The sequence below is a fragment of the Gigantopelta aegis genome, chromosome 3, assembly GCF_016097555.1.
Source record: "Gigantopelta aegis isolate Gae_Host chromosome 3, Gae_host_genome, whole genome shotgun sequence".
Lineage (NCBI taxonomy): Eukaryota > Metazoa > Mollusca > Gastropoda > Neomphalida > Peltospiridae > Gigantopelta > Gigantopelta aegis.
Window position 1 is genome coordinate 22,131,862 of NC_054701.1, and position 21,091 is coordinate 22,152,952.

General features: G+C 36.2%; 1 protein-coding gene across 2 annotated transcripts in view; it reads right to left on the minus strand.

The window, feature by feature from the left end:
* Nucleotides 1-7,924: 7,924 nt before the first annotated feature.
* The window catches only part of LOC121367703 (collagen alpha-1(XXVI) chain-like), a 39,119-nt gene continuing 25,952 nt past the window's right edge, over nt 7,925-21,091 (minus strand). The window contains exons 4-7 of one of the 2 annotated variants that reach the window (XM_041492029.1): nt 20,838-20,908; nt 18,081-18,465; nt 17,186-17,350; nt 7,925-9,147 (exon numbers count right to left, since the gene is read on the minus strand). In XM_041492029.1, coding sequence (XP_041347963.1) covers nt 8,711-9,147; nt 17,186-17,350; nt 18,081-18,465; nt 20,838-20,908 — 1,058 coding nt within the window. In that variant the 3' untranslated portion in view covers nt 7,925-8,710. Of the gene's footprint in view, nt 9,148-13,520; nt 16,051-17,185; nt 17,351-18,080; nt 18,466-20,837; nt 20,909-21,091 lie in introns of those variants that run through there. The other variant, XM_041492030.1, reaches the window with a different exon arrangement.

Sequence of the window (21,091 nt, forward strand, 5' to 3'; positions counted from 1 at the left end):
CCATCCCATAGACAGGATAGCACATACCACAGCCTTTATACGTCGGTTGTGGTGCACAGGCTGGAACTAGACACAACCCAATGGGTCCACCATGTGGGATCGATCAGTCGACCTACCATGAGCGAACGCTTTACCTCTGAGCTACGTCCCGCTCCATATACAAAAGAAGCCTTAAGTGGGTTTGGGGTTGTGCAGAGGGTCACACCTCCACCAAACGCATGCATACCATATTCTTCTCTCTCTCTCCCTAGCGCCTGCTTCATGTTTACAGATATTTTCTTAAATATAGGTCATACTACGATTTGTGCGGATAGGACGATAGAACCGAACATTAGTTTGAAACGCACTATAGAATGATGCTTTTGATATGCAAATGACCGTAGTTATTTATAGGAGAAATAACGTGCATTCAAAAGACACGGAGATTTTTAAAAAGTGGAATTAAGTCAACTTCGTGCATTTTATATGATGATTTGTATATAAAACCTGTCGGGGTTTGGGTTTGATTTCATGTAAATGCAAAGAAAACAAATATCGAATAGGAAATAAACGTAACATTTGCAAAAAACTTTGGGTCTAAATAATTGAACAGGATAATAGTATGAGACAATTACCTGTAGATGATCCATTTGAGTACATCCCCAGTCCTATCTCACCAAAGCCCCACACAAAAGAAAATCCATCATTTGTGCAAGAGGACAATAGTTATAGAAGGGAAGTTGCCTCAAATTCTAAATTCAAAGGAAATGTGAGAATGGCTTCAATAAAAAATATCTAGCCCCAAACCAATAAAGTGTTACAATCATCAAAATTCCCAGGTGCCCAACACAAAAGTAACCACGTCTGGTAGAATTGTTAGGCAACCAGTAAGGTTGGATTTGTAAATAGTTTTATTACTGAATATCGTTAAAGGGACATTCCTGAGTTTGCTGCATTGTAAGATGTTTCCGACTAATAAAATATTTCTACGATTATACTTACATATTAAATATATTTTCTTGTTTAGAATATCAGTGTCTGTATATTCAATGTGTTTCTGGTCGTCTTAATATGTGTAAGAAGCCCAAACTGGTCTTTGTCTTCAAATAATTTCGTACGTACGAAAAATAAATATTTTAGGAAATAAAATGAAATTTAACCTAATACAAATATTAGAACGATCAGAAACACGTTTAATATACAGCCACTAATATTTTATGCAGAAAAATATATTTGATATGTAATTACAATCGTTAAAAAGTCTCTGTTAGTCTATAACATCTTAAACACGTTGCATTAACAGTGACACTAATTTACAATAGTCATCTTTAAAAAAAAAAAGATTTTATGTAGAAATAACATTGGTATAATGCACCTTTTATTATATGTGCTGAGTCACGTGTCATGTGTGACGTATGTATGCAAGGAGCCTCGTTCCGGGTCTTAGTACCCGGCGTTCGAATAAAATGGATGATTCTTGTCAGCGTCGTTAATCTTGTTTAATTTAACAAGTGTATTTACTTATGTTATAAGAAAGAAATGTTTTATTTATCGACGCAGTCAACACATTTTATTTACGGTTATATGGCGTCAGACATATGGTTAAGGACCACACAGATTTTGAGAGGAAACCCGCTGTCGCCACTACACGAGCTACTCTTTCCGATTAGCAGCAAGGGATCTCTTATTTGCGCTTCTCACAGGCAGGATAGCACAAACCATGGCCTTTGTTGAACCAGTTATGGATCACTGGTCGGTGCAAGTGGTTTACACCTATCCATTGAGCCTTGCGGAGCACTCACTCAGGGTTTGGAGTCGGTATCTGCATTAAAAATCCCATGCCTCGACTGGGATCCGAAAATATTGCCAACCAGCCTGTAGACCGATGGCCTAACCACGACGCCACCGAGGCCGGTCATTAAATTAAATGGGCAAGAAAACGAATCAATCACCATTGTGAGGTATAGATAAGGCAATTCCAACCCTCGGGACAAAATTATAGATTCTATCAGTACACTCCAAGGCTAGGCGATTTCCAAACACGACTGACGTCATAACTCGTGTATTACGATTATTGACGTCATAACTCATGTCACGACGACTGACGTCATTGCTCGTTTTTCAGAATTCTGTTGAATTACTTATTCCCCAAGTTGCCATTTCACGTTGGATCATTGTTTTAAAAATATTCAAACAAATTAATAATTTAAACATTATGTTTATAGTACAGTTGTTACATTTTTATGTTATTGCATAATGTATACTATGTTTGTTGCGCGTATGATTACATAACGTTGTAGGTTAAATGCTTATTAATCGTTCTAGAATAAACAAACCGTAGCTTACAAAATTAATGGGGTTTTTTTAACCATAATCAAATGAGCAAGAACAGGAATCAGTCACCGTTGTGAGGTGTACATAATGCAATTCCAACCCTCGGGACAAAATGGTCTGTCCTGCACTGTACTGGTTGTTCTGTGTCGCCTGTCATAGTCTGCTAATGACTGACTGTGAGACATTCATTTGATGAGCCTGAAGCATCCTTGTGGTTCCAAGACGTACCTGCAATGTTAGTCGGTGCATTCCTACAATTCAGCAAGTGTCTGTACAGTCGCAATCCTCAAAACATTTTATGTTCAAAAGGTGCACGTGCAGCATGTTTTAAGCAGTTTAAGTACACATTGAGAGATTTGTATGCGAAGGAAATAAATACAATTGGTTTGATTGAAACATTTTTATTGCATATAATGTACAGATGGATTGGGCACAAGCTATCCAACTTATGAGGCCCTCTCCATAAAATAATGAAAATATGACAATAACGGTGACTACAACTTACAAGAATATACAAGAAATTAAATATTCAAAGAAAAGTATATACATGAGAAAGAAAAAAAAAAACACAGAAGAAAAAAAATAAACAAACAAAATAATAAATAAGTAAATAAATAAATAAATACCTAAATAATTAATTAAACATGAAGAAGGAAAGCAAACGAAGGTGATTTATTTTCCAATCTAACAATCCAATTTATAAAATATTCTTAGCTGACAGGTTCCAGCATAACTGATTTAGAATTAAATAGACATTATTATTATTATTATTATTATTATTATTATTATTCAAAACGCTTGTGTTTGTTTAATATATTTATATACATGATAGAATATTTTTGTTAACAGTATCATTTGCAACAGTACTGCCATATACCATACAATACTAATTGCTGATTAACTGGTGTAAACGTTTTCAATGAATCTAAAATAAGTCGTCTCTGTTTGGTAAGCTGTAACCTCACCGTGGTGCAGGGGTGTAACATTCTCTTTGAGAATGGCCAATACAGCACAAATAAATTTTGAGTAAAAGTCAGTATATATCTGTGATATTTGTGTTTTTGCACGGTTCGTTACACTGTGCTTTTTTTTAATTTTGAATTTTTATATTGATCATCACTTTATTTGTTTGCATTACCATAGTTTGACACCCAATAGCCGATGTATTTTTCGTGCTTGGGTGTCGTTAAACATTCATTCATTCATTCATTCATTCATTCATTCTGTTTGGTAAAAAGATTACATTCAAATAAATAATGTTAGCAGTTTTCAGAGTGGTATCCACAATTACAAGAGGGATCTGGTATAAGTTCACAACGATATAAGTCGGCATTTACAGTACTACAACCATGTCTTAATCTAGTGTGGGAAATATTTTCCTTTCGATTTCCATATGAATATAATAAAATTACCTTGCAGCTCTGGGGTGATCTGAGACATCACATATATAAAGTATAATTAAATTGTAATTAATTATCCTGAGTATCATAACATGTTAATGTTAAAATTCGTTCGATATCCCCTGGGTTTTTTGGTGTTTAACGACACTACTGGAGCACATTCCTTAATTAATTATCGGCTGCTGGATGTCAAACATTTGGTAATTCTGACTCGTAGTCACCTGAGGAAACCCGTTACATTTTTTTTAATGCCGCAAGGGATCTTTGATATGCACTTTCCCACAGACAGGAAAGCACATGCCACAGCCTTTGTCCAGTTCTGGTGCACTGTTTGGAACGAGAAAAACCCAATCAGCTGAATGGATCCACCGAGGTGGTTATATCCCCTATGTATGTATGTATGTACTAGTATGTATGTATGTTTTATGTATATATTGATGCATGAATATCTATATATTGTATGTATGTCGTATTTGACTATTACATACATAGATATTATCGCACTGGCGCAGGGGATAATTAAATCCTTTCCGGCCTCACACATTGTGTCATGCCATTGCTGGGACTCGAACGTGTGGCACCGAATCGCCCGCAACTTGCTGACTTTCCACGATGCGTTCTGATCTATCGAGTCATCCTTAATAAAGAATGCTCTTTATCTATACACTGATAATGAACAGGTAAACATGCGTAACCTAATTTCAAATCTTTACAAACATAGATGCAACAATGCAGCTTATTATTACAATCAATTATAAACTTGGCATGTCATCCAATTACTTTGTCAATATTAAAAGTACATTTACTGTATTATTAAGGTAAGTATAGTACAACCTATAAACTGCGTAGGATGTACTGCAGCCTTAAATAGTATTACGGGTGTATTGGACTTCATGAAAAGAGAAACGCAAAACGAGAATACTGGATTAGAAAACTTATTAATGCATTGACCTTGTGATTATTTGATTATTTGATGTTTGATTGTCAGCTAATTTTAAAATGTAAAAGAAATATCGGCATAAGTAAAAACGAACTGTCTCATTGTTTGAAATATTTTAAATATACCTTAAGAGGTTTTTTTAGCGATACACATCTGCCGTTATTGTTTATATAAAATGTTGTTTACCATCTGAGTTAGTGTATTTTGATAGTTGCTATGGCAGTACCTACAAGGCATGAACTTCTGAAGAATTCTAAACACACTTTTTTTGTATATCGATAAAAGAAAACAAAAGTACAGAATCAACTGAAGTAGGTGTATAAATGCTTTTCCTGTCTAACGTAAAACGACCACAGTAACGAACGTGAAAGATAGACGATAAATTATAGGATAGCAAGTTTCATGAGCATACATGTTAGCCTACTGTAATTAATGCATTTTTGTGAAAATATAATCTTTAGCAAAATACTCTCTCGCACAAGGCAGCCACTGAAAGTTAAACAAACCTACCCTTACAAGATTGGGGTTATTCGTTGGCTTCTTTTTTCTTCTTCTTTTATTTTTATTTTTTGGTCTTGTTTTGTCGAGAAATATCGCGGACATCGAAAAAAATAACAAAAACAAAAACGAAACACATCGGCCCCACCGCTTAGCGACTCGCCGTTTTATTAAAACTCCCTTTCACGATGCATCATTCCTTTTTCAACGTGCCACCCACCTCCAAGTTTTGATTGAATTACCCTTTTTTGCGTTCATGATTTATGGCCCTTTCGAGGTACCCATTCTTTCAACTTCCCATTTCTCTTGAAACCCTCTTCCTTTGTAATTTGTTAACTGTCACAGAATGGATCTTCAACATTTATATCTTATTTAACTGTAGTATCTATTCGTACATAACCCAGTGCACCATGACTGGTATATCCAAGGCCGTGGTATGTGTTATCCTGTCTTTAGGATGGTGCATATAAAAGAACTCTTACTACTAATGGAAAAATGTAGCGGGTTTCCTGTCTAAGACTATATGTCAAAATTACCAAATGTTTGACGTCCAGTAGCCGATGATTAATAAATCAAACTGCTCTAGTGGTGTCGTTAAACAAATATGTTGAGCTTTACGAAATATGAAGCTGAACTATCCTTGATTGGGTTGGTGATACGAAAGTGTGTCATTTTAACCATTGTCAATAAAGATATTTTGTTGGGTACCCAGCCAGATTGGCATCAGGGGTAATGAACAGGCAGATTCAGCTGCCAAGTCTGCTTTGGACTTGCTTTATGCCAGGGTTGGTGTGCCGTATACTGATTTTAAACATAGTATCAACCAATTTATCTTTTCGACTTGGCAAAATGATTGGGACGGTGCGGTTGCGAACAAGTTTCGTTCTATCAAGCCAGTCTTGGGAGAGTGGCAGTCTTCCTGTAGGAAGTGCAGGAAGGACGAACTAATTTGTGTCGTACTAGCATCGGTCATACATACATGACCCATTATTTTTAAGAAAGATTCTCCACTTCAGTGTGACCACTGTCAGTGTATTCTGACGGTGCGCCACATTTTGGTGGAGTGTACTCATCTCAAAGAAACTCGAAAAGATATATTTGGTCAAAGAAATGTGATAGAATCATTTCGATTCCATCCAGAACTTTTATTACAATTTCTTCGAGATACTGACTTTTATTGTAAATTTTAATATTACCTATCTGTGATATTTGTATTTTTGCACAGTTCTTTACACTGTGTTTTAATTTCACTGTTGAATTTTTATATCGATGGTTATCATCACATTATTTTTACATTTACCATAGTTTGACACCCAATAGCCGATGTATTTTTATATTGATGGTTATCATCACATTATTTCTGCATTTACCATAGTTTGACACCCAGTAGCCGATGTATTTTTATATTGATGGTTATCATCACATTATTTCTGCATTTACCATAGTTTGACATCCAATAGCCGATGTATTTTTATATCGATGGTTATCATCACATTATTTTTACATTTACCATAGTTTGACACCCAATAGCCGATGTATTTTTATATTGATGGTTATCATCATATTATTTCTGCATTTACCATAGTTTGACACCCAGTAGCCGATGTATTTTTAGTGCTGGGGTGTCGTTAAACATCTATTCTATTCCATTCTTAAATATGTTGACCGCCGTGCTATACGAATTACTCGGACATTAGACCACAAATTACAAAAGTGATTTGACAGTAGTTTGACTGATTATTAATGACATAATTTGTATCTATTTTTCTTAAAGAGACAAACCTTAGTTTTTAAACACTACAACATATTGTTCACTATTAGAGCCGTTTATGATCACTGAAATCAAACATTACTTACATTTTATTGTTTAGATTATCCATTTCCGAAAAACCTTACTGTTTCTGGTCATCCTGGTGTTTCTAATACCACAAAAAGCATTTTTCTTATTTTTAAAACCGCACGTGCGTCTGAGTAATAACGGTTATGGAGTCGCATTTTAGTCTATTTGTAAGAATATTTCAACGTCACAGACTCTTGTTTCACTCTGTTGTATCCAAGTTTGTTACAGGTTTGTAATGTAACCAAAATTGGTGTCCATTTGATGTCCTACAATTGGCACATTAAACGCGGTGGTTTGTTCTCTCCATGGGAAAGTGCATATACATAATCCAGGGATAGGGAGGGGACGGGACGTATCCTATTGGTAAAGCGCTGGCCCGGTGCGCCGTCTATCTGGGAAGTAGCTATGTCTCGTTCCAGCCAGTGCACTACGACTGGTATATCAAAGAGGTCGTGGTTTGGTGAATATAAAGATCCCTTGCTACTAATCGAAATATGTAGTTTTATAAGTCAAAATTACCAAAGTGTTTGACATTCAATATCCGATGATTAATAAATAAATGTGGTGTCGTTAAACAGAACAAACTTTAACTTTGTTGCTTGAAGATAGGGGTATCGTATGTCACTGCTAATGGTGTTTTATTCGAAGAGGTTAAATAATAATAATAATAATAATAATAATAATAATAATAATTGTAGCTGTAACAATCATACAACATACGTTTAGTTACAATAAATCGAATTATTCACAAGTAATTGAATTCAAATATCGCTAATCCCGTTTCGCTCTAACCAAAGGTAGGAAGAGGTATTTTGCAAACTTTATACTTTATTTGGTAAAAAAAAATCAATTACTGGAGTGCATAATACAAAGGACCTATGTATAATGTACGGAGGTACGGTAATGAGGGCAAAATAACACATCACACACCAACAGGTCAAAGCTGTCTGTTTATTAGTTAATTTACCTTTTAAAACATCTCTATTTTCAAATTGTACTTAATAATAGTATTTCTCAAAAGTTAGTAAAACCATCACCCATAACTTATTAATCAATGTACAGGATGAATTTTATAAACAAAATAATACTTTTAAATAAATAAATTATATAATTTATAACCAGTTCTATGTTTTAGAATTCACACGAAGTAGTGCCACCAAGTGGCATTTCTAAGACGTTATTTGATTAGGCTGATCCACTTTCGTAAAGGAGACTTCATGCAATATATGTAGTCGCTTAAAAATTATAATAGGTACATTCACTTGTAAAATCCAATCTAGCGAGTGTTCTCGGACGGTCTGCTTCCGGAATCTGCAATAGTTTATGGTGGGTATCGTTAACTTATTAAAGTCTGTATTCCATGGTTATTGCAACACAGTTGCAGACGATCGGCGATGGATATGAGAGGTTGAAACCTTTTAAAGTTGGCAGATCTGTATGCGACGGTCTGCGTGCATCCGGAACCATTACATATTTTATGGAAACCAGGATTAACTTTCCTTGAGCAAACCATAAATCGCTGATGCTATTTGAGTAGAATAGTTGAGGCTCAGGCGGGTAAAAGAAAGGAACATGTTGGACACATCGTCTCCCCATAATGCTGCTTTAACATGCACTCATTTGCAATTTTCATCGGAATGACTAACTACAGACCAACAAGACGAGTACAAATGTTGCTCCAATAAGAAATGAGTATTATTGTTCATTATATGTTATGCATTAGACGTTTCTACCACAAAACGTAATATACGTCGCCAATACAAGTACGAAATGGTTTGTCTTAAGAACTGAATCCGCTGATGACTTCCCACGAACGGACTTTACAGCAAAATTGATTTCGTTCACAAATTTGGACGACTTGGACTGAAAGCCCTCCATATCTTTGCTTCTGATACTGAAATATCCCCTCCGTTTGCACTCGTCTATTACACTGCTGGAATTTGGAAATATGTAGTGAGTCAGGTTTTCTGGAAATGGGGGAGGTGGCGGTGGTTTTGAACACTGGCACTGTGATGACGTGTCGGTTGGCATGACAGCCGGTTTGATGTTTTGGGTCGAGCTATTGGCTGCTGATGACGTCAGATAGGCCGACGTCTCGTGGGAGTCGTGCCGAACTTCGAGACTTCGGGTTTTCTTCTCCACTTCTGACACGTTATCTGAAGGAAACACACAACAATTAAACATGTACAAGAATTTGTAGGCCCAGTAACTGAATGTAAATTAGCACGCGCGCGCATGTATGTGTGTGCGTGCGTGTGTGTAAATGAGTGTTTGTGTTTTAATAAAACGTTCAAGTGAAAACACATGCAGCACATTTATGTGGGGGACATTAATAGTCCATGCAAACTAAGCATAAATTGTAGCATATTTAATTGCATGCAAATTTGTAAAAAAAGAGATACAACTATTTGATACTAATTTAATTGTATGTATCTGCAAATGCAATAATGTACTTCGTTTGGACATAAGTGCAAAGACGAACGAGGAATTATTTTACAAAACAGCAATGCATGAAACGACGAAAAAGACGATAAACTAATATTTTACAAACAAATATGATTATAGTTCACAGAAAAAGTATGGGAAGAAATACTAATCAGTTTCGGTATCTGGTTTTGGGAAAACATTGGTGGTGTGTCTTATGTGTGCCTTCTATGCGTTCTTACTCACGTTTGTTACGACACGCATCAATGGAAAACAATTCAAAGTAACCAGTTTTCATGAAAACCTGATGGATGGGGAGAACAGATAGGTGTCATAAACAAGTGAGTAAAGGTCGGTATCTGTCTGTGATATTTGTGTTTTTGCACAGTTCTTTGCAATGTTTTTGTTTAAATCTTGAATTTTTGTATTGATGTTGAGCATCACCTTATTTGTTTCCATTGCCATGGTTTGACACCCGATGGCCGATGTATTTTTCGTGCTGGGGTGTTGTTAAACATTCATTCATTCATTCATTCATTGATAAACATTCATTCATTCATTGATAAACAAGATAAGAACATGATGTGTATGTACTTGTAGTTTTGTAGGTTTATGTAAGCATTCCACCTCACTCATTAACACTGGTTGAGGGGCGGGACGTAGCCCAGTGCTGAAGTGCTCACTTGATGCGCGTTCGGTCTAGGATCGATCCCCGTCGGTGGGCCCGTTGGATTATTTCTCGTTAAACCCAGTGCACCACGACCGGTATATCAAAGGCACTGGTATGTGATATCCTGTCTGTGGTATGGTGCATATGCAAGATCCCATGGTACTAATGGGAACATGTAATGGGTTTCTTCCCAAAGACTATATGTCAAAATGACCAAATGTATGACATCCAATACCCGATGATTAATAAGTCAATGTGTGTGCTCTAGTGGTTTCATTAAAAAAAAACCCACAATTTTAACACTGACTGTGTATCGTGGGACGAGTGATACTATAGTATGAGTTATTGAAGATTGGTTGGATTGGTAATCCTGTATTAAAACTCATCACATTTAAGTCATCATGAAGCAGACGGCATTATGTTTTGTCAGGAGTGGGTATAACATCTATAAATATAGAACAACTTCAAAATTACTATTGAACTGCAAATGAAACCATACACATTTTAAGCAGAGAACTATTTATTTATTCGTTTGTTTATTTATTTATTTATTATTTATTTATTTATTTATTGATGTGAAATACTTTAATGTTTGCCATCTTGTCAAAATATAGGTATAAATATATTATGTACCTCGTATGCCGTGGTTTACGGCCTGAGAGTAAATAAAGTTCAGTTCAGTTCAGTTCAGTTCAGTCACAGAGATTATTAAAATGTGTCAATTATGTACTGATTCAAAGAAAGTGCGTAACGTAGCCCAGCGGTAAAACATTTGCTTGATATGCGGTCTGTCTGAGATCGATCCCCGTTGGTGGGTTCATTGGGTTATTTCTCGTTCCAGCCAGTGCACCACAACTGTTATATCAAAGGTCATGGTATGTGGGATGTTGTATATAAAAGATCGCTTTGCTACCAATGGAAAAATGTGGCGGGTTTCTAAGACTATGTGTCAAAATTACCAAATGTTTGATATCCAATAGCTGATGATTAATAAATCAATGTGCTCTAGACAAAACAAAACAAACTTTAAAAATAAATTACCGAATATTTTGCATCCAGTAGCAGATGATTAATACATCAGTGTGATCTAGTGGTGTCGATAAACAAAACAAACTTTGATTCAATGAAACGCGATAAACACAAACTAATAGCAGGACGGATTGCTGGACATGAAATGTTTCACTAGTAGCTATTTTAAAAAGTCTGCCTATTTTCAACTCTATCCTCCCACCACCCCTTCTGTATTGGACCCAGCCACTGGCGAAGTCAGAGACTGTGCCCGGGAGAGACGTGCTTGAATCTTAATTGAATATAGGCACGTTAATATGTTGTCCAATCCAGACAGGGGGAGACACACATATATCAACAACGCCCTCGACGTGCCACTCCAAACCTATGTAATCCAGACATAAAGAGACACATATATCGACAACGCCCTCGACGTGCCACTCCAAACCTATATAATCCAGACATGAATAGAGACACATATATCGACAACACCCTCGACGTGCCACTCCAAACCTATATAATCCAGACATGAATAGAGGACACATATATCGACAACGCCCTCGACGTGCCACTCCAAACCTATATAGCGTTTTGCAAAGCATGTAGTTATTGTCACCGTGCTATAATTGCAACTTTGTAACAATACAGTTTATATATTTATTTTTATATAGGAATGCATTAATTGGTAATCTGACGTCCGCCATATATACATTAATATAGTCTCTACTAAAGCTAGGTTCATACTTCTCTGCCGACACTGGTCGGCGGGTACCCGGCACACTCCGTCGTGATTGTGTTCATACTCAGTCCGCTTTCCTCAAGCTCGCCGTTCAACAGACGAGTGCATTTCGGTATTTTCACGTGCGTTTTTTTACGGCTGACAATTCATACTTTACATGTTGTCGTGATCCGCGCTATAAATCATCAAATATATATATATAACTACATGGTATTGATAATGGGCTACCAAATTTCTATGAATGTGTTAAAAAACATATTATCCATAGTGTTTAATTGAATTAATTTTTTTTAACCTACATGTAATATTTCTAAGACATGTGAATGCTTACCGACATTTTAATATACTTTTACATACCTAAATAACTTAACATGTATGCTTATTGACATAGATGTGTAAAGTTTGTCATTTCAACGGGTTTTAGGTAAGCAGTATACATAATATTATACAAAAACAATTATTTATGCAGGATAATAAGGTGTGATTGGGGCGTCAACAGTAGATTTGTCACTAACTACAATGTAGTTTCATACGAAAGGGGCTTAAGTTATAATTCATGACTGAACTGTAAAATAGATTTTAGATTTGGTATACCTGGATAGGTTCCCATCTGTTTCTCTATGTTTTACATGGTCGGATAGGAAACTCAGTAAGTCGTAGTATTTCCATTTGTGTTTTGTAATGGCAGGATCACCACGTTGGACCATTTACATTTGGTGTATTGATCCCGCAAATACTTTCCCTCCACGATCTTTATTTTCAAAAATACTGCCTACTGCAATCTACGATTGTTTTGTCCGTCCATGGCCCCTGTATTGTGGTAAACTGGTATCATACAGGTTTGGATACTTACGATTACGAACTTCGTTAATGAGAAGTTCGTCTTCTAACGAAGAAAGGGGAGCTTTTTTAACGCCAGCCATCTTTATTTTTACCTCAACAAAGCAGAAAGATAAATAAAATTCATCTCGGGCGGATTGGAAACGGATTACCCGTGCGAACGCTAAAAACATGTCAGTTTCACTCGCTTCGCTACGTCATCTTGCGTGCGCCTTCAGCGCGAGTTTATTTGACGGATTTTTGTTGTCGGCAACCTTGCGGCGACCTAAATTTCCGTTCCGTATGGAGGTCGGCGAGAGAAGTATGAATCAACCTTTAGTTAGCGATCCGCCAAGCTGACCAATTAGTTTCATGCAATAAGAATAATTTACGAGCATTCAAAGACACAATGTATTTTAATTGTTGTCTCGGGTATTAGAAAGAAGGAAAATGCTAACGTGCCCATATTCACGGAAGGTTCAGGCACGTCCATCCTAGGTACGAGTTCTGATTTGCGCCAGATCTCCTGTCCAGGACATAATTCGGGTATTGTAGGTAGTCTTGGTGGTATATCATGACAACTAAATATCCCTTCATGGATACGTGTTTTTGTATGTTTCTTATAAATAAGGGCCCTCAGCCATTGATGTCAGACTCGAGGAGACCAGGTTCTGTTCACACGCCTTGAAGTTCTCTAACAAAGCACAAACTCTACTGGAAGATCCGAGTGCCATTACTATAACCAAGAGTTTGATTCATAATCATACCTTACTGTTACATGCTGGAGTTGTTCATTTATTTAAATACGCCAGAAATATGAAGATATGAGCTACACAATATTAATATTCAGAAACGCACCAACGAAAATATAGTTGTGAAAAGTTAATTTATTCACTATATATTGTATTGTGCCATAATACAAAAATAATAATATAATATAAAATCTACAAATACATTTGTATCAAAAGTATCAAAATGAGGTATGGATGCACGTAGTGCTTGATAAATGTGTGGTTCCATGCTAAGGGTTTTCTCACACTTAATATAATATTGCAGTATAACGAAGAATAAAGGTATCCGAGTTCTGCCTCATTCGTATATAAAAAACAACAATGTACAATAATGATACTGAACACTTATTCGATGCTATACGTTAAAACTGAAATCCTAATTCGGAAAAAATGTCATCAAACCGTTATTAGCAAACTGCAGATGGTTTGAATATTGAAACGGAAGAAATTCTGGTTTAGATAGAAACTAAAGTGTTTGGACATTCTGTGATAGAGGAGATTGAAGAAAAAATCGAATTTTATACTTGTATTCCCACAATTAATTGAATCAAGTAACACATTTTACCATTGTAATCCATCGATTTTCAAACTAGTCCTGTTATTACGCAACCTAAGTATCAGGGGCACATTTTTCTAAACATCGTAAGTTTACGTCTGCTACTAGCAGTTATACCGGACATGCGTTTACACGCATTTGGCGTCCATTTCACGCAGAACATTACATCATTACGGAAGCTGGAGTATTTTAAGGACAAAAGAAATTAAAATATGTGTTCTTCAAACTATATTTGTTGGACTATAATAGTAATAAGAATGGTTGGTTTAGTAGTCGATTTACGTTTACGTGCAAAACTAGGCTTACAATGTTTTGTGAAATTGGGCCCAGAGGTGTTACTAACATATACACGTCCCTACGTTGCTACAGCAAAACGTTAATGGTTAGGTTGTCTTGTACCGAATCAATAATTGGTAAACATATTCTGTCATGTGACGTATAGCCAACTGATTTTCTTTAACCTTTTTTTTGTTGTAGGCTGTTTTGTTAGTGTGTTCCGTAAGGAATGCGAAAATAAAATGAATTGATCTGAATCATTATTATGACATGTCTAACGTTTTTTGTTTCCAGCGATCCATTAGAAAGCAATTTCACTGGAACTTGTATTAAGTGCTAGTTTGCGATTTGATGTATCATCTTTCTGCATATTTTCGTGCTGCATATCGTTACTAAATGTCATCCAGTGATAACTTACCTTTAAACAAAAGCTGACATTAAAATCCAAATAACAAGAACGAAATGTCCAACAGTGAAGACAAACACAACTTCATGAGTGAACATTTTCAAGTTTTCAACTTATCGTATAGAAAGTGTAGTTCAGATTCAGTTCGTATTAACCAACTATATCTCACTACTGACTCTGCAACATGTTACTTTCTATTAATCGCTGGGCGCTAAATTACATACTTTGCTACAATAGTTTTCTCGTAATCGAAAATCGTTTTTGGAATACTAATCCTTCCCCATTCATTAACAGATGCTAGGTTGTCCTCTTAGAAATCTTGTTTTCTTTTCATGTGATTTCATTGTGGCTCAAGAAATAGCACATTTCAGATTAAAAATGTACATATAGTTTGTAATTTATTTGGGAGACAACTGTCCCTTTGTATCCCCTACTAGTTCCCTGGTACTTCAACACTTGCACACCAAGCGATTCTTCGGAACTATCGTGACAGCAATGCAAGTATCGATAGTGTCAGCTGTTCATTGTAGATTAATGATATCGATAATGTCGGCACTATTCGATGAATAAAAAAACAATGGAAGATAGTTATGTTAAGACATATTGTGGGGAATACCAAGGAATATATTGAATTATGAAAGTTCAGAATTCTAGAAATCGAACCTTGTCATACTCGGTGATTTTTAATGCTTGTTTTTGTGTAGTTTATCTGTGAATCTTAGCACGATGCATACTGATTATGGAAGTTTTAAGCGATAGTAACCATGACCTACTATATGCATTTCTCTTTGAAGTCCATTATATTTGTTCTTTGTAAAATTATACTACAGATGTGGTTTTCAAACTTAAACTGATTGACATTATCACAGCAAGAATATCTACAACAAAATCTGTAATATCACCTAATTGTTTATGTTTTTTAAACTGTATCAAAGTCACATTCAGTAGGCCTAATATTAACCAAGGGTGCGCTTTGATCTGACGAGTGCCATTCAGTATCACGAATATATCTGGTATAAGCAGAGGTTACTCTTCTCCATGGCAGTGATGTTGAGCAAGATTCATTATTGTGAGATAAACAAACAACATAAAACCATCTACGGTCACTGCAGTTAAAAACCCTTCAGTGAAACCTTTCTCCAAGAGTCTGAGGTAAGAACTGTTTGGATTGGCAGAGTGAGTCACGCATCAACCAATCATTGCACACAAATTCTGAAATACTAAACATAGGACCAATCAGCTGGGCGGTTTCTTTATAGTGGACGGTTTTGAATCATGGCTGCCTTTTGTGGGCGGCGTTTCGCTTCTACGTTGGTCTGCATACTCTCTTAGAATGGGAAGTAATGCTGACCCTTTCGAACCGTTTAACTCTGTGGATAGAAAAAAAGAGGAAAACTCAGGTGTGGCATGCCTCATGCATGGTTAGTGGTTTTAACCTGGTACACAGTCATTTTAACACATAAATTAAATCCAAGAGTCTGTTGGGGATTTCATTATTTTACTCTGGTAACAGACACATTTGTATCACAGAATAACCTTGCTTAGGTGTCATCTATAAGTTTTATAAAAATCATACTTAAACATGATTATGATGTCAAAACTGTATTAAGCAGCCGCCTAATAACGAAATGTTAAAAATAATTGCATCATAAGGCATTTGTTAGCTGGTTTGGAGTAATTTTAAAACAGGTCTGACCGTATATTAAGCATTTGAAAGTTATTTTTCTTCCTTTGTTATGTTTTTAACAGATGTTTTGTTTGTAAAACGTATTCTCTGAAAGGTACCAAGTAAAAACTGAATTTGTGCATAGGCTAACCATGCAACAGATTAAAGTAGGAGGCAGCTTGGCAGCCATTCAAACAACAGGAAGCTGATGAGCAGAGAACGTCATTCAAGAAACAAAAGAAAAGGAATGGGAAAGAACCATGCAGGTGTCAAATGTCTTGATTGTGAAATCCTCAAACATTTAATATGTAATCACTATTTCGTAACACTACATAAAAATAATATTATGTACAGAAACCATCTGTTCCATATGTTATGTTAATACTGAACAAAATATTTAAACGTAGAACCAGTATTATAACTGCAATGCTTCAGTAGATTTTCTCCCCTACTTTGAATATCAACGGTCATGGTATATACTGTCATGGTATGTATTGTCGTGTCCATGTCAAATAGTATATACAATATTGCTGTTTTTCGGCAGGAGTTACTGTAGCCACTCTCTGTTTCCGTATCTGTTGGTCTTCCCCCCCCCCCCCCCTCCTCCCAAATTCCGAAGTAAACCAACATAAGATATAGTTGTAATTTAAAATGTATACACGTTCTGTTCATTTCCTGCTACATCTGAGGCCGATCGATCGCTGTCGCTTGCTTGACCAATTCTGTGTCCATCAAACATTAGATAAATGTGATGTGATTGAAGATGATGGTACCAGCGAACGTGTTCGCGAGCGCTCATTATCCCGGACATGCTACAGTTTCTCCTGAAATTTACTTACCAGCTAACTTGGGGAATATTTCCTCCAGCAATACTATTCTGGCTTCAAGGATTTCGTAATGTTCTTTGAGAGACCGCGATGTGTTGAGTTCCTTCTTCAGGTGGCCTATCTCAGTTTCTAGCACCATGATTCTGTCTGTCAGGTCCTCGATCTCCAAAGCTAGTTCTAAAAGAGAAACAAACACAAATAGTTAGGGTCACAAAACGAGTATGGCCTGGACAGTCATGAAAATGCCAATAACTATCCACAGTACAGTACATACCATGTTGCTTTGGATATACATACCATGTTGCTTTGGATATACATACTATGTTGTTTTGGATATACATACTATGTTGTTTTGGATATACATACTATGTTGTTTTGGATATACATACTGTTGTTTTGAATATGATTTAGTGCATTAACATATTTACAGAAGACAATATGTTTCTTTAACAGGAAAAAATACGTTTAGGGAAAATTCTAGAGAAGGAAATGGCTTGTTTAACGACGCACTCAACACATTTTATTTACGGTTATATGGCGTCAAAAACTTCTAGGGAAGACGGTTTATCCGTTTCAATATCAACTCAAAACTCTATTAACGTGCCCATATACCACAGAGGTTTCAGGCACGTCTGTCTCAGGTTCGATCTCTGGCATAGCCTGTGACCTGACCTGGGACAGAGTTTTGATATCGAATTTCAACTTTGAACAAACGAAACAAAAATTTCACCACCATAGCTTTACATACAAGAAAAAGACTGCCGACATAAAATGCTTCTGATTTCTCATATTAATGTTTAAATTATTATCGAGAAACATATGTAATGAATGCGTAATCAATATCTGGATTTGACAATTCCGAGGCGAAAAGATAACAATGCCAGTACAACAACAAAATTTAACTTACGAGAGTTGTCTTCCTTTACTGTTTTTCCAGGTGGGCCTCTTGCTCCCGTTTTCCCGGGTTTTCCTGGACTGCCTGCTTTCCCGGTTGGCCCCATCGGTCCACGTGGTCCCGGTAGCCCTGGGGGACCAACAGGCCCCGGGGGCCCCAATTCTCTAGCCGACGCTGACTGTGTGATACCAGGTAAACCGGGAGACCCTGGGTATCCTGTTTGGCCTCTCTCACCCTTCGGACCCCTGGGACCACGAGGCCCAGCTGGACACTCGCAGTGTTCTAAAGACTTTGACTCGTCTAAGGACTCGGATTCCTCGGACAACTTGGCACCCTCTAAGGACTTTGATTCGTGAACACTGCGTAGAGCGTTTGGTAAAGACTGGCTGTAGGTCAGCTGAAATAGCAATGGTAACACTCGAATAGGGATTGACTGTGTGTCAGATGAATGGATGAATGAATGGATGGATGGATGGATGGATGCATGCATGGATGAATGAATAAATGAATGGATAAAAAGTAAAGTTTGTTTTATTTAACGACGCCACTAGAGCACATTGACTTTTTTTATTTTATCGTCGGCTATTGGACGTCAAACATGTGGTCATTCTGACACTGTTTTTTTTTATAGGAAACCCGCTGTCGCCACATAGGCTACTCTTTTACGACAGGCAGTAAGGGATCTTTTATTTGTGCTTCCCACGGGCAGGATAGCACAAACCATGGCCTTTGTTGAACCAGTTATGGGTCAATGGTCGGTGCAAGTGGTTTACGCCTACCCATTGAGCCTTGCGGAGCACTCACTCAGGGTTTGGAGTCGGTATCTGCATTAAAAATCCCATGCCTCGACCTGGATCCGAACCCAGTACCTATCAGCCTGTAGACCGATGGCCTAACCACGACGCCACCGAGGCCGGTAAATGGATGGATAAATGAATGAATGAATAAATGGATGGATAAATGAACGAATGAATGACTAACGACACCACAGCATAAAGTTAAACAGTTTAAAAACAATTTGTTGAACGACACCACTAGATCACACTGATTAATTAATCATCGGCTATTGGATGTCAAACATTTGGTAATTCGGACTCGTGGTCATTACAGGAAACCCGCTACATTTTTCCATTAGCATCAAGGGATCTTTTATATGTACTTTTCCACAGACAGGAAAGCACATACCATGGGATTTGTCCAGTTTTGGTGCACTGGTTGGAATGAGAAAAAAAACAATCAGTTGAATGAATCCACTCAGGTGGTTCGATCCTACGACGCAAGCACCTCAGGTGCGCGCTCTGTCCGCTGAGCTAAATCCCCCTCCCCCTTAGCATAAATGAAATTGGCTGTTGGGTATCAGACACAGTTATTGAACGAATGAAAACCAATATAAACATATTATAGCCAAATCAATGTAGAGAATTTGTTGTGTATGTTATTCACACAATTTAACAACGATAACACTATACCTAAAATAACATACATTTTTAACACTACAGATTAAACATTAACCAAATACAACATAGAATAGAAACATATATTATTATAAATATATATTACAGATCAATGCTTTGCTTCTAATATGAATTTTAAACTATTCTCGTGATACTGGTTACTGTGTGCTGTATTCGTCTCTTAATTGACCCACAATTGCATCACGGTGAGGAACAACACTCGCAGAAAAGTGTAGGTCAAGTGCAATTAATAGTAGATATATAGCGGGTACCCGAACCAAAAAACCAAACAAACAAACAAACAAAACAACAACCCAACAACATACAAGACCTACACACACACCCTAAAAAAAACCCTACTACATTAAATTTTGTTGATTTATGTCCACTATTAAATGATTCAGTATAATATATTTCATTACTTCAATGTTAAATTTTAATTTGAAATATTTTAAATTTAGAATTTAAAACAAATCTCTCAAGTTTAGTTAGTTAAATTTTAATCATTAAAAAACTCAAACATGTTATAAATATATCTCTATTGCTTTGGAGACACAGGCAATCTCTGTACCAAGTCTCAGAACAATCCGACCAATAATCACCGCTGATGGACATTATATAGAAGCTAATACTACCAGTACTAACAGTTGCATGCAGACTGGGAGTGGGTCAATAGTAATAATAAGATACAGAATGAGCGAATGTGGCCAACTGGAAGTACCAGTGGTAATAGTAATGCACACACCCACTGTAGGTTGACTACAATTATTACCTGTGATAATACGTTCGGTTTGATTATGAATGGTAAATTTAGATATAAATAGTAAAATTATATCGTTGTAAATTAAGATCCATAAAACAACATTTCGGACAGGGAACATGTCGAATAGCACGCATATATACTATACTGATATAAACATAATGTCGAATAGCACGCATATATACTATACTGACATAAACACATCACGGACACATAGACCTAAAACAAAAGTTCACACGTGACACATACATACACATACACGTATACACATAATTACACACATATATACACACAAAGAAACACACATACATGCATACACAAATGCATACATACATACTCAAATACATACATACATACATACTCAAATACATATATACTCACATACATACATACATACATACTCACTCACATACATACATACATACATACATACATACATACATATATATATATGTTTATATATATATATATATATATATATATATATATATATATATATATATATATATATATATATATAAACATATATACACACTCGAACACGTGTATACTTACTGATCGTACAATACTCTCGGTATTTGCTAGTCTCATCTTTATATCATCTATCGTACCACAGTTAAAACATTCTGAAATACAAATAATAAATTCATATCATTTATCGTACCACAGTTAAATCATTCTAAAAACGAAATATTAAATTTATATCATCCACGAAGCCACAGTTAAAACACATGCCCATTTCTTATTGTCTTTGTATAGATACAATTGAAAACAGTTTATATAATATTTTACATTTTATTACATTACAT